Genomic DNA, 15,700 nt, shown 5'->3' on the forward strand with positions numbered 1-15,700 from the left:
GGGGGGGGGGGGCAAATAATAATAGATTGAAGCAGGTGCTTTTGAAAACAAAATTGTTTTAGTTCAGAGAAACATAAACATGATAAAGAATGTAGTTCTATATAAATAACAAAATAGAATTTTTCCACAAAGAAAAAAATAAAAAGGCTAAAGATCATTCTGATAAAATTCCCTATGATGCAATAGAGCTGCAACTGTCCAATTGGTAGCCATGTGTGATTACTTAAATTTAAATTAATTACAATTTAAAAAATTCAGTTCTTCAGTCATACTGCACACATTTCAAGTGCTCAACAGCCACAGAGCTAACATACTGGACAAGCAGATATGAAGAATTTTGCATGCTGCAATGTAACTGGCAAAGTACAAAATGACATTTTCTTTTAGAAAGTGCTTTTCTGTAATTTTTCATCCAAATTAAGGTATGGATGGGAAGAGAGAAAAGTATAAATGAAAGAGAATAGAAAAAACATCCCATGAAAATAACATATTTAAAAACTAGTTAAGTTTTAAGGGCTTAGCAACTGATTAGCAGCAGATTCTTCTATCAATAAAGCATAGCATTTAAGCATGTGGATGGACTCCAGAGCAATCAGCCTGGTTTCAAATAGCTGCTCTGTCATCTACTACTGTTGATTTTAGACTTAATTTCTCTGCGCTGTGAATTCCTTACCTGTGGAATGTAGATAACAGTAGCACTAATCTCACTGGGTTGTAGTAAAGATTAAGCAAGCTAATGTATGTGAAGTACTTTGCTTAGCTCAAAAGGTGACTGACATATAGTAGGCACTCAATAAACATCAGCTATTGTTAGTATTATTGTTACTTTCAGGAAATGGTGATATATCAATTTTAAGTACAAGCAAAAGCAAAAATAAAAATTTAATAGTACCTTGTGATGGTTGTGATCTACTAATCCTCCAATCACATAGGCCTTTGATTCATCTAATTCCTTCAGTATATTAGGTGAATCTGATGTAAGATAAATCAGGTCTTCTTTTTTTATGAGTTCACTATAGTGCTCTGGTTTGATATGGATATCCTTTAAGACAACGGGGAAAGAGATTACTAATTAATAGGACCTTATGAAAGCTGGCTAAAAATGATTATTCTATTTTCCCAAAACAAATCCATTCAAAAACATATGAAACAAAGTTTGAAAGAATATAATTACAATGCATTATTTTGAATTTACAACATCAATTTCTTATCATCTCACATTTTGATTGCTTAAATAGCCTCTTAATTTTATTTCCTCGTTGTTGGCCTCAGACCCCTCCAACCTACTTCCACACACTGATAGCAGGCTCTAAAAACACTACTTTTAATGTTTTATCTTTTTCTGTGGGATAAAATCTAAACTCCTTAATTTAAAAACTCTTTCCTGAATATAGCACTAATCTACTTTGCCAACTTTATTTCCTGTTCCAACAAAACAAATGCATTTTAACTGCCACATATTTGCTTACATTGTTCTACGACGAAAGAATGCCTTCTCCAATTACTTCCTCTCCATCTACATGAATCATGAAAGGGAAATAGCTGGCCAGGAGCAGTGGCTCATGCCTGTAATTCCAGCACTTTGGAAGGCTGAGGTAGGTGGATCACAAGATCAGGAGTTCGAGACCAGCCTGGTCAACATGGTGAAACTCCGTCTCTACTAAAAATATAAAAATTAGCTGGGCATAGTGGTGGGTGCCTGTAATCCCAGCTACTCAGGAGGCTGAGGCTGGGGAATTGTTTGAATCCAGGAGGCAGAGGTTGCAGTGAGCCGAGATCCTGCCATTGCACTCCAGCCTGGGTGACAGTGCAAGAGACTACGTCTCAAAAAAAAAAAAAAAAAAAAAAGGGAAACAGCTTATAGATTTAATTAATTCCATGTATCTGTTTCTACAAAGAGATACACATTAGAAAACTTCTTTACCAAAATTGTCAGGTCACAGGTACAAAATTGAACAACAGCTGGCAGTCATGATTTTGTAAGCCACACTGATTGCATAAAAGATGTATCACCAGGCTCAGATGACATTTATCCATAATTTTTAATGAAACCAAGAATGAAGCAAAAGAACTCTCTACTAAAATGTATAATTAATAAATAGCCACTTTTCTGGAAAATGTTATATTATAAATTTAATAAAGGCCCCAAGAGGAACCTGATTAATTACAGACCAATGAATCTCAAGTCTCTCTGGAAAGCTGATGGTATAAATGATAAATTTAACAAGTTGCAAAATAACTAAAACATGCCTCTTTTAATTTATTACACTACTTCTTGGAAAAACAGGTACAAATGTAGGATTTGATAAATATATTGTACTCAAAAACTTAAAAACCTTCGAAAATGTTTCATATCATAGGCTATTAACAAAATAAATGCTCTCGTTATGGAATTAGTGAGTGTGAAAGGGAAAATGTGTCACTGAGAGAATTGACTTTGAGAAAGACAAAAGGTATAGGGATAACTCAGTACTTCTCTAAATAGGATCAAGTTCCTCAGGGACTGGTACCAATTCCAATCTATTTAGTCACCTTTACCAATGACTGAGAACAATTTCGTCCAATAGAAAAAATTGTGAGGCCACATACGCAATTTTAAATATTCTAGCATCCACATTTTTAAAAATGAAAATAGGTGAAATTAATTTTAACAATTTATTTTATTAACACAGTATACCCAAAATTTCATCATTTGAACATATAATAAATATTTTTAAAATTATCTAGGAGATATTCACATTCTTCCTCTCTCTTTTGTGGTACTGAGTCTTTGAAATCCTGTATGTATTTCACATTCATAGCACATCTCAATTCACAATTCAGACTGTCACATTTCAAGTTCAATAGCCACATGCAGTTAGTAGCCAGCACAGGGTAAGAAGAAACAGAATACAGGCACACTTCCAAAATTTAGAGCAACTTCATTTTTATAGGTAACATATAATGTATAGCTAGTATGCCAGGGAGAAATGATATAAAGGCCCTTAAAATTATTTCTTTCTACAAATATGTTTTAAAAGTTGACCATAAAATAGGTAAGATTTAATGAGAACAAATACAAGCTACCAGATATCTCACTCCCTTCTTCAGCATCTCTGATTTGTAATCTTAGACTTAGGTTCAGAGATTGCATCAGGAGATTGTTGTATTAAGTAGCATTATATAGAATTTAGGTACAAAATGTAGACCTTTAGAAACAAAAACTACTTGGAATTATGTGAGTGTTTATCTGTTTTAATTACCTTCCAGTTGACCCATCCTTTGTCATTTTCATCCATGTTCTTTTTCAGCTGGCCTCCATGGCTTGTCAAGTAAAACTGATAAAAGATTTGTAGGTATAGAAAGAGAGAACAAATGACCATTTAAGTCTAATGTTTTATTTCTCTCATCTACTCATCTGATGATCAATGAAACACAAAATATATTCTCACTTATCTAGAAAAAAAAATTTGTGACATGCTTTGAACATATAATAAACTGTGGCAGAAACAGTATGTTTCGTGTGCATGTTTCATAACCCAGTAGCTGCAGTATCCCATTTACATTTTCATCCCAAGTAGTTATAACATGCCTGTACCTTAATCATCACTTGTCTGCAAATTCCCTGCTTCCATGTCAAGTTCTCACTCCTCTTTTTTTTTTAAACAATACAAAGTCTTGATAATTTTTCTTTGATTCTAAACCCTGATACTTATTTAAGTTTGAATCACGGGTAAGAAGGGGTCTACTACAGATAAAAATGGGGATAAAAGGACTATCATGAAACTATAAAACAAAAAGTACAAAATAGAAAAATTTAAAATTACTATTACTTGGTAAAAACAAAATATCTAACCAATATATATTAACAGTTCCTGGTTCTTAACATCAGTGAGCCAGTATTAATTTTTAGGTCACTTAGAATTCCAACAGAAAGATGTTATTCTTAACAGTAGCCAAACAGTCTCCCAAATCACTCCCTCATCTCAGCTTAAAAAAGACTTGACAAAACTCGCAGTGACTCAAAAGAAAACTAAAAACCTTTAAGTAGACAAAACCTATACAATAGATACCACAGCATATATCAAGCGATGGCAGCCACAGCTTCTGCCTCTCCGTCCAATCTCTCCCACACTGGAAGTAATTGTAAACTGAGAAACTGGTATAAAAATATATGTACGTCCCATAAAGAAGATATTCAACTACAGGCAATGAAAAGGCCAATTTGTATAAGACTGATGATTACTGGAAAGAGTGTGTCTAAGATAACATTAAAAGATGTTTAAAATATTTTGCTTTATTTTTGTCAAAACAGAAAACATTTTTCAAATAGGCATTAAAAAAGATTATCTGTAAGACTCCTGCAAAGACTATAGGAATTATCTATGTCTTTTGCCACAAAAGATATAAAAGAAAACTAGAGTCTGCTTTAAATTAATCTTCAGACATACCTGCACAGGATGCAGTGCCCGTCGATTTTCTGCATAACATCGTTGAATCTGCTTATGAAGTTTCTTTATGTCCTATTACAGAGTTCAATTTTTAAAGCAAAGTTATTAAAATTGTCTATGGCCATTCCATGATCTTAAAGGAATGGAATAGGCAGAAGGGATGACTATATACATACAATTTTTCTTCTTAAATACAAATGCATTCTGATAAATGTTATTTGATTTCCTTACATTAACAAAATTACTGTAAGTTAATGCTCTGTAAGTGACCCATTATTACGTATTTTGTATTTATTTAAAATGCTAGTTCATGAAAAGTTACTGTCTTAAAAGACAACAACAACAAAAGACTTTCAGAGCCATATTACTATTTTCATGTTTTACCAACAACACTGGTAAAACCCCACAGATCTTTATGATTAATAAGTGGTTAATTCAGTTCTGTCATCTAGACTGTGAAGTGTGTGTTTGTCTCTCTTTCCTGTCTGCACATATACTGACACACACACATATAAATATACATATTTATTATATCAATGCAATTTGCTAGCTAATTTAACTTACGGGAAAGAAATTTTGAAAAACTTAAGATTCATTTCAATACACAAATTTATATAAAAGGGATATTACATATTAAAACAAAAATGATTCAATCTAATTCATATACACGATTTTTCTGACAATGATTCATGATACCTTTAATACCATCAAGTCATCAAAACTACAGTCAATAATAAGGCGAAGGGGGCTATGAACAACATCTCTTCGAACACGTTTTCTGTCATTTCCATCTGAGTTTGATTCCATTTGACATTGTCGCTCTAATTTTTTCCTCTTGCGTTTTTCTTTCCGCTTTTGTCTAAAATTAGTAATTGAAATAACATTTTGTTATTGTGTATTCAGTTATTCACAACTCTTCTATATAAACAATAACTTCTAAAAATCATCAGGTTAAGCCATATGAAATTGTCACTTCTGTGACCATTCAAAAATGGTCAAGTATTAGCAGTTTTATACAGTACATCTAAAAGCTTCAGATAGGAAGGAAATGAGCTTCCAAAAATGATCTAAAGCTTTCTGTCTAAATCCTAACTATACTACCTGAATAGCTTCATTTGTTATTGGTATCATATTATCCCTAAGAAAACCCTCTAAATACTGAGTTTGAGTTGCATTGAATTTCACTTTCATAATTCACCTAGATGATTTTTAAGCCACATTTATAAGGTATAAAAAAAGCAAAATAAAATTGTTCATTAAAAAAATTACATACTTTTGCTCTAATTTATACCAACTATAGTTTATTTTCTCTCCACAAACTTTGGCATTTATCATAGTAACAAATTTAGACTAACTGTTTTCACCAAAACCTGCAATGGTTCTTGTGGCAAAATCAGTGTTAGGCCAAAACTTGATCTTTCTGAGTTGGCTGTTTTTATTCCATAACTAGCACATGGACACTAATTACATCCCTCATCTAAGTCAGTTGTTTCAAAAATTGTGCTGCTACTCATAATAAGGTTCTGCATGAGAAAAAGTGTTGAGTGCAAGATCATCAGCAGTGCTAAAAGACACCCCAATAATAATGTTAAAAAATAGTCTTAACAGCCAGTTGACAGTGTTAGCTAACAATATACACTTTTAGCTTCAATATTTTTCTCTTGCGTTTTTCTTTCCGCTTTTGTCTAAAACCTAGTAAATGAATTTTAAGTAACAAAATTACATTTAATATGCCAAAGGGCTATGCAAGGTCTAACATTCCATATTTCTAAATAGGAAGAGAGCATATACATTTGAAACACATACTTGCGGAGTTCCCGTTGCTCTTCCCATTGTTTCTGTTTCATTAGTTTTTTCATTTGTCGTTTAGATATTGGTTCACATCCTTCACCTAATCTTGGCTTCTGGCTTTCCTCTGGATGTTCATTTATGCCTTGCTTTTTGTCAACATTAGAAGTTTCAATAAATGCTGGCAACATTTCAGATGACATTATTTGGTGCCTCTGAAAAACAACTTTTGACATGAACAGATAATTTACAAGCACAAAAAGTTAAAAAACTCAATCAATATGATTAACGTTAAACCATACAATAAATAGAAATAAAACCTTAGACAAATAAATGTCATTTATTGGTAACTATTATTTAAATACCATTTAATATAAATTAAATATCATTCATCAGCAATGCTAGCAAAGGTCTAAAGAAATGGGGTGTTTCATATACTATTGGTGGTCATGGTACAATTTTTCCAGAAGGCAAGACATACATATGTTTTAAGAGCTTTAAAATCTCTATTTAGACACCCTTTGACCCAGTAATTTATTTCCTTAAATTTCTGTAAATAAATCAGAAATGAACACAAAAATGTGCACAGGAGTACACGCAATGAATGCAGTGTTAAAAAACAGTGAAAAGTTAGAAACCTCCTGAATGTCAGTGAAAGGAAACTAAACAATTATGGTTAATCTATAACATGGGCAAGGAATACTAAGCAGCCAGTAAAATGTATATATCCAAAATTATTTAGTAAGGGGAAATGGTTATATGTTAAATAAAACCAAATTAAACAATATATATGTTACGATCAACTTTTTAAAAAAGGTATACACACACACATTTAATTCTTACCCACAGTTTTCTACATTTTCTAAAGTTATGTAATGAAAATGTTTTTAATAAAACAAAAAAATTTAAAAAGAGACGAAAAGCATCTTTTCTATAGTCTTCTTTAATGCTGTAGAATGAGGGAAACTTTGAAAAGACAGAACTGATTTTTAAAACTGAAATCAATAACCAGGAAATAAAGTCACTTGATACAAATTAAAAATAGGGCAATCTGAAAATGACTTTAAAATAATTTTGGCTGAAACATTTCAGAGAGGTCATAAGGGAATAATAACTATAAGAACAAAACAGAAAATTGTGATATAAAAGCAGGCTTTACTAAAAAGCAAAACAAGAATCTGAGAAAAAGAACAATTTGAAAACTAGGAAATGAAGACATAAAAAGTTCAATAGAAGAGACAAACTCCAGATTACCTGGAGTCCCAAGAAGTAACTGATGACTTAGAAGACATCCTGACAATCTGACTCAGGATGCAGATAAAAAACAATATGGTGGAGCAGTAAGGACTTGGATAACAGAATGAGAGAGATAAAGGAAAAAAAGGTAATTAGAGATAAACATATAGCCTTGAATGCACTTTTTTTTTTTTTTTTTTTTAAAGATAGAAAGTAAGGTAAGCACTCACTTTAAGAAACTGGAGGTGGGGAAACTGAGTAAGCCCAAAAAGACTACATGGAAAAAAAATTTTTAAATATATATACGATTCCCTGGATCACTTTTATTTTCCTTTCTTTCAATACACAATACATTAAATAAAATTCAGCAATGCAGGTATCCAAAATAATACCGGGTGGAAGAAACTGAAAAGCACAATTAAAATTCACAGAAAACAAACTGCTCTCTTCATGAAATAATAATATTCCAAGAAGGCATTATTTTATCTGTTTATCTGTGCCATTATTTTCAGTTAGTTCTCTATTTTATTCAAAAACTGCACATGTTGATTAGCTCTATGTTAAGTTTTTTTTTTTTTTTTTTTTTTTGAGACAGAGTCTCACTCTGTCGCCCAGGCTGGAGTGCAGTGGCCCTATCTCGGCTCACTACAACTTCCGCCTCCCAGGTTCAGGCGATTCCACTGCCTCAGGCTTCTGAGTAGCTGGGATTCCAGGCGCGCGCCACCATGCTTGGCTAATTTTTGTATTTTTAGTACAGAAGGGGTTTCACCACGTTGGTCAGGCTGGTCTCGAACTCCTGACCTCGTGATCCGCCCACCTCGGCCTCCTGAAGTGCTGGGATTACAGACAAAAACCACCAGGCCCGGCCTACGTGAAGACTTTTTAAAAAGCAATTAATGTTTTACAGCTTATGTACACCAGGGGGAGCATTTGCTTTTCCTATCCAAGAAGTCTTCAGTTAAATTTAATTTGACCTGTCATAGTATAGTAACGTTTCAGTCTCTCAAATACAAGGAAAGGTCATGAGCTGGTCAACATCTTCATCTTCATCATCACCATCATCATCACCATCATCTTTTTAAAAACTATTCCTAATTAAGAAAACACACTGTACTAAGTGAAGTTTTTAGGCTTAAATAAGCCAGGTGCACTGAGACAAATGCAACAAAAATAACGCCAGCTTGATTATCTTACAAATTACTCCTTATAGTATACTTTACAAAGATATCTACCAACTCGCACTGTCTACATTATACAATAAGTATAATGTATATCTACACTGCACTATGTACTAGCGTGTTCAGATTACATGTTAAGCAAAACATAGCATTTTATTAGGTATACTTGCTTTCTAATCGTTTTAGTTTGGGCAATAATTGATAAAATTCTGTGGCAGTTTTTCATTCCTTTTTCACATGCAGTGATGCTCACAGTACATTTTCATTCATTCAACCAAGTTCAACAAATGTTCAAGAACGTATTTTACAGTAACTATAAAAATATTTGTGTGAGGTAGGAAGCGGTGGCTCATGCGTGTAATCCCAACACTTTGGGAGGCCGAGGTGGGCGGATCACCTGAGGTCAGGAGTTCGAGACCAACATGGCGAAATCTCGTCTCTACGAAAAATACAAAAATTAGCCAGGCGTGGTGGTGGACGCCTGTAATCCTAGCTACTCGGGAGGCTGAGGCAGAAGAATCCCTTGAACCTGGGAGGCAGAGGTTTCAGTGAGCCAAGATGGCATCACTGCACTCCAGCTAGGGCGACAGAGCAAGACTCCGCCTCCTATGTGTGTGTGTGAAATTTTACTTTTGCATAAAACTTTAAAAATCTGTAGGGTTCATTTGCAGATATAGGTTATCAGGTGGACTTACAAACTATCTCACATTGTATTTACACATCTTAGCACAGCTTAAGGCAAGGAGGATACATCCTAAATCAATGAGCACCAAAAGAAATAAAACGTTTTTAAAAACTGCATTAATTTATGGATTGGAATAAAATAAATATTCGTCATAATTTATGACAGTCTCCCTTTCAGAAAAATCTCAACGAATGTGGGAATAATGCAGATTAGAATTAATGACTTGACAGCGATAGCGAAGGAATGTCTTTTTTTTTTTTTGAGACGGAGTCTCGCTAGGTCGCCCAGGCTGGAGTGCAGCGGCGAAATCTCGGCTCATTGCAACCTCCGCCTTCCGGGTTCAAGCAGTTCTCCTGCCTCAGATTCCTTAGCTGGGATTACTGGCATGCGCCACCACGCCGGGCTAATTTGTATTTTTAGTAGAGACGGGGTTTCACCATGTTGGTCAGGCTGGTCCCGAACTCCTGACCTCAGGTGATCCACACGCCTTACCCTCCCAAAGTGCGGGGATTACAGGCGTGAGTCACGGCGCCTGGTCAGGAATGCCCTTTTTAAAGACATGCTAGCTAAACGTGGAGCAGCGAAAAGCCCTTTGTTCACTTCAGTTACCAAGCCTTTTGAGCAGAGGGTTGGGAATGCAAGGGGCAGAGGAGATTCTTTCAGAAAGTGACAAGTAATGTGTTGCCATCCTCTTTATATCTCCAGAAAAACTCCCAAAATTTAAAGTAGTTCAGTGAAATCAAGTAACACTTCGATCTTTTTAAAACTATCCTCAGCTCACAGCGCCTGCAGCAATTTCCCCTCGGGCTCTCTACATTTCAGAGAGTTGTCACATTAGCCCTTCGCAGGAAAAATGAGGTAAGGCAGCTTTAAAGAGGTAAAGCCCACGGTCTCTAGCCACGAAGTGGCAGGGTCATAACACGCTTTCCGGCCCTTTAGAGTACAGATTTCCCTCTCATTCTTTGCAAACTCACTTTTAACATACTACTGGCCGAGGGCAACCCCAAAACACACGCCAACGAAAAGCGCACCACCACAGGGGCGGAGCCTCGCCCACTCTCCCTTCTACGCTTCCAGCCAGCGTACGCATTTCAGAGGTGGGATTAAGCTGCCGCTGGCGAACCAAGGAGCAGCTGGGTAGGCCGCGGGAGGAGCCTATCAACGACGTCATTTCCTTCGGCAATAGCGCCGCAGGCAACCACTTCCACACCACCGCTTCCCTCTACCCCGGAAGCCCTTGTTGCTAGTCGGGGGCTGCATGGCACGCGCCCCTTTGCACCCAAAGAATATCATAGTGCGGGGGAGCGCCAGCCAGTGCAGGACACTTACCGAGCTGAGGAGTTGATAGGGACGTGAAATCTCAGAAAGAAAGCCTTTCTAGGTTGGCCTGGTTACCGCTCACGCTTCCTTCCGCAGAAACTTCAATTCCCAGAGGCAAGGGCGGTAGTTACACAGTGGAGGCTACGGCGGTTGCGTCTTACGTCATCGAACTGCGCCAGTTTCGACCCCGCAATGGGAGAAAGGGGAGGGGTTTATGCGGGGCGGGTTGTGGAGTTAGGGTTTTGGGAGTGGGAGGTAGTTGCGGTGATGTCTGTTTTTTCACTTTCAAGAAGTAAGTGTGTACCTGCAGACGTGTATTTATTCATTCATATATTCTTGTGAGTATTGGATGGAGGAATTAAGATAGTCTCACTGTTAAAAATGCAAAACAACGAAGAAAGGCTCGTAATTTGTGTTCAAAATGAAACGCATCTCGTGCCTATATTATTTTTAATTTATACAGAAAATTACCATATCACATGATTTTACATAGCTCAAGTGTAAAATTAAATTCGAAAAGTGAGTCAGATTCACAGTAAAATGCATTTGAATTTAGAATCTGTAAGGCTTTTTTATGGCTGAAGTAAAACAGCCATAGCTTTACTCTTTATTCATTCCTTGAGCTATTTTTCCTATGCTGTTTTGCAGAACATCAGATGACATTTCATTGTTTATAATACTTGACCTTATATAATCTTTTTGCTATATATAGACCATGTCAACTGAGAGAGAAATGAAACACAATCCCATAGATTGTCGTTTTCTATTTAGTTTTCCCCCCTCTACTTCTAATAGGTGACTATTGCAGAATGTGAAGATAAGAATGAGGTTTGCATCTTTGAATAGAAGACTGGCTTCTCATATAGAAATAATTTTGAAGTAAATTATCCTTGATGCTTGAAGGTATTTGAACATGTTTAAAGGCTTCAATGAATAGAAAATTAAATCCAGAATTTGAGGTTCTCTAAAAGAGCCGAAATTTCTTTGACTTCTAGTTACAAAACTAAAGTCAGTCTTGCCATAAGCGCTTAAATTTTACTTGAAACACTATGTCAGCTATAACACTGTTGTGAGTCCCTCTTCTGTTTCTTCCTCATCTCAAACCTAAAAGATCTTTGTTAACTAAGCACTAGCAAAAAAATCTGGATCCACTTCTGATCTGTTAGTAGGGCATCTTTTTTCAGCTGCCTCCATATCAGGGCAAAGAGTAGCTGAGGGAGGATTAGTAATTGGATATGTAGCCCTTCACATGTAGGTCATTAAATTCAGGCTGGCAAAGTAATGTGCCAAATCTTTCCACAGCTGTTCAGTTGCTCCTATGGGATCTGTTTTATAAATAATTATACATTTTTTTCAGAGTTATTACCTGGCATCCTTAGATATTTTAAGCAAAGTTTTAAAGCAAACAACAACAACAACAACAAAAAACCCTTCATATTCTAATAATGAAGTCAATAAATTTTCTTTTTGACATAGACATTTAACTTTGTAGTCACTTGGTGCAAAATTTAAAATGATTCTAGTATTAATCCAAAGTAAGCACCAAAAAAGCACCACCAAAAAAGTCAATTTAACAAAAAATTGAAACGTAGAAAGTTTAAGAAGGTGAAATAATATGAAACAATATTTTCATTGATTTGTAAAATTTATGTATTTATTTGACACATGTATCGAGTTCTATACTTTTTGTGTTAGTACTGGTGATACAGAAATGACTAAGTCATTCTCTCTGTCCTTAAGGAATCCTTAATCTAATAGGGGAGCCAGCAGTAAATAAATACAACATGTACTTGAGATGCTTGTACTTTGAAAGAAGCAACTAAATGCTCCTTGAGGCAGAGGACATAGTTTTGGATATTAAATAATTTTGTTTCATCTTGGAAAGTAAGTAGGAGTTGTACAGGTGTCAGAAAATTAAAGAAGTTTAAGATTTGGGAACAGTAAAAGCAAAAAAGCGTGTCATAGTTTTGCACATGACTGAAAAGCTGTGGATAGAATGAGGAAGAAGAAGGAGATAAAAACCCTAAGGGCTTCTCTAACTTGGACAACTGTAGCAATGCAGTAACATTACCGGGGTCATTTAGGGAATACTGGAAGAAAAATAGGTTTTGAAAAAATAGTTTTGTTTTAAAATAATAGATTCTGGGGAGTCTGCAGGACATCTGAGTAGAAACAGATTTTTAAAAGAATGAGCACATACTTGTAGTTTAAGCCAATATAAGAGGTTGAACTCAAAGAGATACTACTCCGTGGGTTACAAATGCATACTATCTACGGGGACTGGAAGGTAGCAAATGAGAGAAGCGTCTGGAAGCAAAGTATTACAAAACTGAGAGTGCATTTCCTCTTTAATCAGGGTACAAGTTCCAAGAGAGAATATGAGCCTAATGGCACCAGAATATGAGCCTAATGGCATCATTTTTTAAAGAACAGCCGTAAATATGAAATCTGGTTTTAAAGTGTTGGCAGTTATTTAGTTTGTTTTAAAATACTGAGCAGACTAAATAAAACATGTCTGTGGGCCATATTCAGACAATTGACAACCAGTTTGTTAAATTGGACCCTAGTTTGTAGAATAAGAAGGAGGCCACAGATAGAACTGGAACTTTAGAACATAAAAATACAGTAATAACTATGATTATGAACCCCTCCATAACTTTGATTTCAAAATATTGGGCAATCATTACAAATTTCATTATTTTAAGCTTAATTCTGATTTTAAGTCTTAGGATACTCTTCAGCAAGTTGGGAGTGAGGAGATGTGGAAATAGAATAACACTTGTGAGTACTTTAATTTCAGTCTAGGAAAGCCAAAAAGAAACCCATTTTTAAACATGACTTGAAACGTAGCTAAAAGGAAGAATCGACCACTCATCTATAATCATTTCAACTTGCATTTCGACTGACTCCAAAAATACAGAAAAAAAGTTTAAAATATATTTGTACATTTACATATACATACATATTACTCGTATCCTCCCAAGTAATATATGAATATTGAAGACTCTGGGAAGATAATTAGAGAGGCAGTGTAGTCTGTGAACCTCCTGAATCTCCTCATAAAAACAGGTAAAGCATCTAGGATAGACAATAACAATCCCAGAAGATAGCTATAACATGACTAGGTGAAAAGGAATCCTTACAAACCTCAAAATATGAACAGGAAGGAGCAAACCCAACGTAATATCGGCAACTGTGTAGGAGGGAGTGGTGGGAAAACAACAGATCATCTGAAGACCCTCAGAATGGGAAGGCCCCAAAACTGCCAAACAAATAATCACTAAAAAACAGAGGAAACCAATGTGAGATCGGCGGCAAAACTGGCAGGTTGTTCATCTGACTCTAAACTCAGCTAAGTGTGAAGGCATGAGCAGGAGGGTCTGAAGCTGCTGGAGGGACGTGAGGCCTGTGAAGTCTCGAAACCAACAAACTGGATCTCCATTCTTGAACGTAGCCCAACACTAAGGAGAAACTGCTGAAAGTTGAATCCAAATTGAACAGAAGAGAGACAATAGCGGCCAAGAAAAAAGCAGATGCAGATAAAAGTGGGAGAATAGAGAGGAGACAGATCTCAGAAAATATAAAGACACGTGTGTCATTTTATGAAATACTAGAAAAGGTACCTCTAGAGCCATGAAACTGGAAAAGCTATTCTACCCAATCCTCCCTCTTAAAAATACAGCATAACTTAATTAGTCTAATGCACCACAGAAAAGGATCGTGGTCAAATTTCATTTAAAGCTGCTATAATAGAAAAGAGAATATGAAGCAAAAAAAAAAAAAAATGGATGAAAACTATAATACAATATTTCAAAACAGCAAATTTTAAATAATAGAAAATATTGAAGAACAACATAAAAATGAAAATGATTCAAAAATGAATATTTGAAGATGAATAACAGAACTCAGAAAATAAGAAATATAGAAAGCACACCCATATATTCACCATTATACTGGAAGTTCTAACCAGTGCAATAAGATTTAAAAATAAAATAAAAGGAAGAAATAAAACCATTTATAGATGACATTAATATCTATCTAGAAAATCTCCAAAAATGTACCAAAAAAGACCTTCACTAAACTAATAAGCAATTATAGTAAGGCCTTGTGATATAAGGTTAACATGCAGAAGTCAATTGCCTTCCTATACAGCAGCAGGGCAGAACTGGAACTTGAAATTAAAAAGCAACAACCCCTCCAAAATGAAATAGGTATAAATCTAACAAAATTTGAACAGAATCTACATGAAGAAGTTACAAAACTGATGAAAAAAGTCAAAGAAGATCTAAATAAATGGAGAGAGATGTATTCATAGATTGAAAGACTTGATGCTGTAAAAAGGAGCCACTCTTGGTGTCAAGATCTTGGTTTCTAGTACAGTTCTTCAATAAAGGAAACCAGGGATTCTTGGAGAAGTGACTGATTCTAAGATTGGAGTAAAAATGTACAAGATGAGCTAGGAGCATCTTGTAGTGCCAGATAATAAGGAGATGCTAAAAACCAAAACCAGAATCAGAACCCAAGCAAAACACATTTATGGGTATGTCAAAGGAACACGGGGCCAACTGAAGGAACTCCCAGTGGCTAAAGATAGAACAATTGTAGCAACAAAGAAGGATTTGACTATAACCTAAAGTATAAATTAAATATCCACAAGTCCTTATTGATATAGTGATTAAATAAATCAATGGGAAATTAAAGACAAATTTCCCATGCAGAGGAATTCAAATAATTTATGTAGCTACTCCACCCTCAAGGAGGAGGAACATAACTCCCAACCCCGTAAGTGTGGGATGTACATAGCACTTCCTTACAAAGAGCTCAGTATGAAAAAAAGGGAGAAAAAAAATTAACTTTACAATGGAGAAATCTGACAACACTGCTCAGCCAGATGATCAAAGTCAATGTAAATAGAGATAAATCATGTTGATATTATGTACCTCTGATGTAATGTGGTATCAAGAAAATGGCACTTTACCTCTGTGGTCTTCCTCCTCCAAACTTACAACTTTAGTCAAATCATGAGAAAAATATCACAAAAATTCACTAGAGGAGTATCTTAC

General features: G+C 35.3%; 2 protein-coding genes across 6 annotated transcripts in view; one reads left to right on the top strand and one right to left on the bottom strand.

Moving 5' to 3' along the window:
• Positions 1 to 10,791, bottom strand: part of TRMT10A (tRNA methyltransferase 10 homolog A (S. cerevisiae)) — a 14,909-nt gene extending 4,118 nt beyond the window's left edge. The window contains exons 1-6 of one of the 3 annotated variants that reach the window (XM_011943187.1): positions 10,647 to 10,791; positions 6,237 to 6,444; positions 5,127 to 5,289; positions 4,431 to 4,502; positions 3,243 to 3,317; positions 893 to 1,042 (exon numbers count right to left, since the gene is read on the bottom strand). In XM_011943187.1, the coding sequence (XP_011798577.1) occupies positions 893 to 1,042; positions 3,243 to 3,317; positions 4,431 to 4,502; positions 5,127 to 5,289; positions 6,237 to 6,421 (645 nt within the window). In that variant the 5' untranslated portion in view covers positions 6,422 to 6,444; positions 10,647 to 10,791. Of the gene's footprint in view, positions 1 to 892; positions 1,043 to 3,242; positions 3,318 to 4,430; positions 4,503 to 5,126; positions 5,290 to 6,236; positions 6,445 to 10,291; positions 10,466 to 10,646 lie in introns of those variants that run through there. The other 2 variants (XM_011943188.1, XM_011943186.1) reach the window with 2 other exon arrangements.
• A 20-nt stretch (positions 10,792 to 10,811) lies between these two features.
• Positions 10,812 to 15,700, top strand: part of MTTP (microsomal triglyceride transfer protein) — a 57,543-nt gene continuing 52,654 nt past the window's right edge. For 2 of the 3 annotated variants that reach the window (XM_011943189.1, XM_011943191.1), the window contains exon 1: positions 10,812 to 10,975. The gene's annotated coding sequence lies outside the window, so the exon portion shown is untranslated. The remainder of the gene's footprint in view (positions 10,976 to 15,700) is intronic. The other variant, XM_011943190.1, reaches the window with a different exon arrangement.

Source organism: Colobus angolensis, unplaced genomic scaffold (assembly GCF_000951035.1).
Source record: "Colobus angolensis palliatus isolate OR3802 unplaced genomic scaffold, Cang.pa_1.0 Scaffold217, whole genome shotgun sequence".
Lineage (NCBI taxonomy): Eukaryota > Metazoa > Chordata > Mammalia > Primates > Cercopithecidae > Colobus > Colobus angolensis.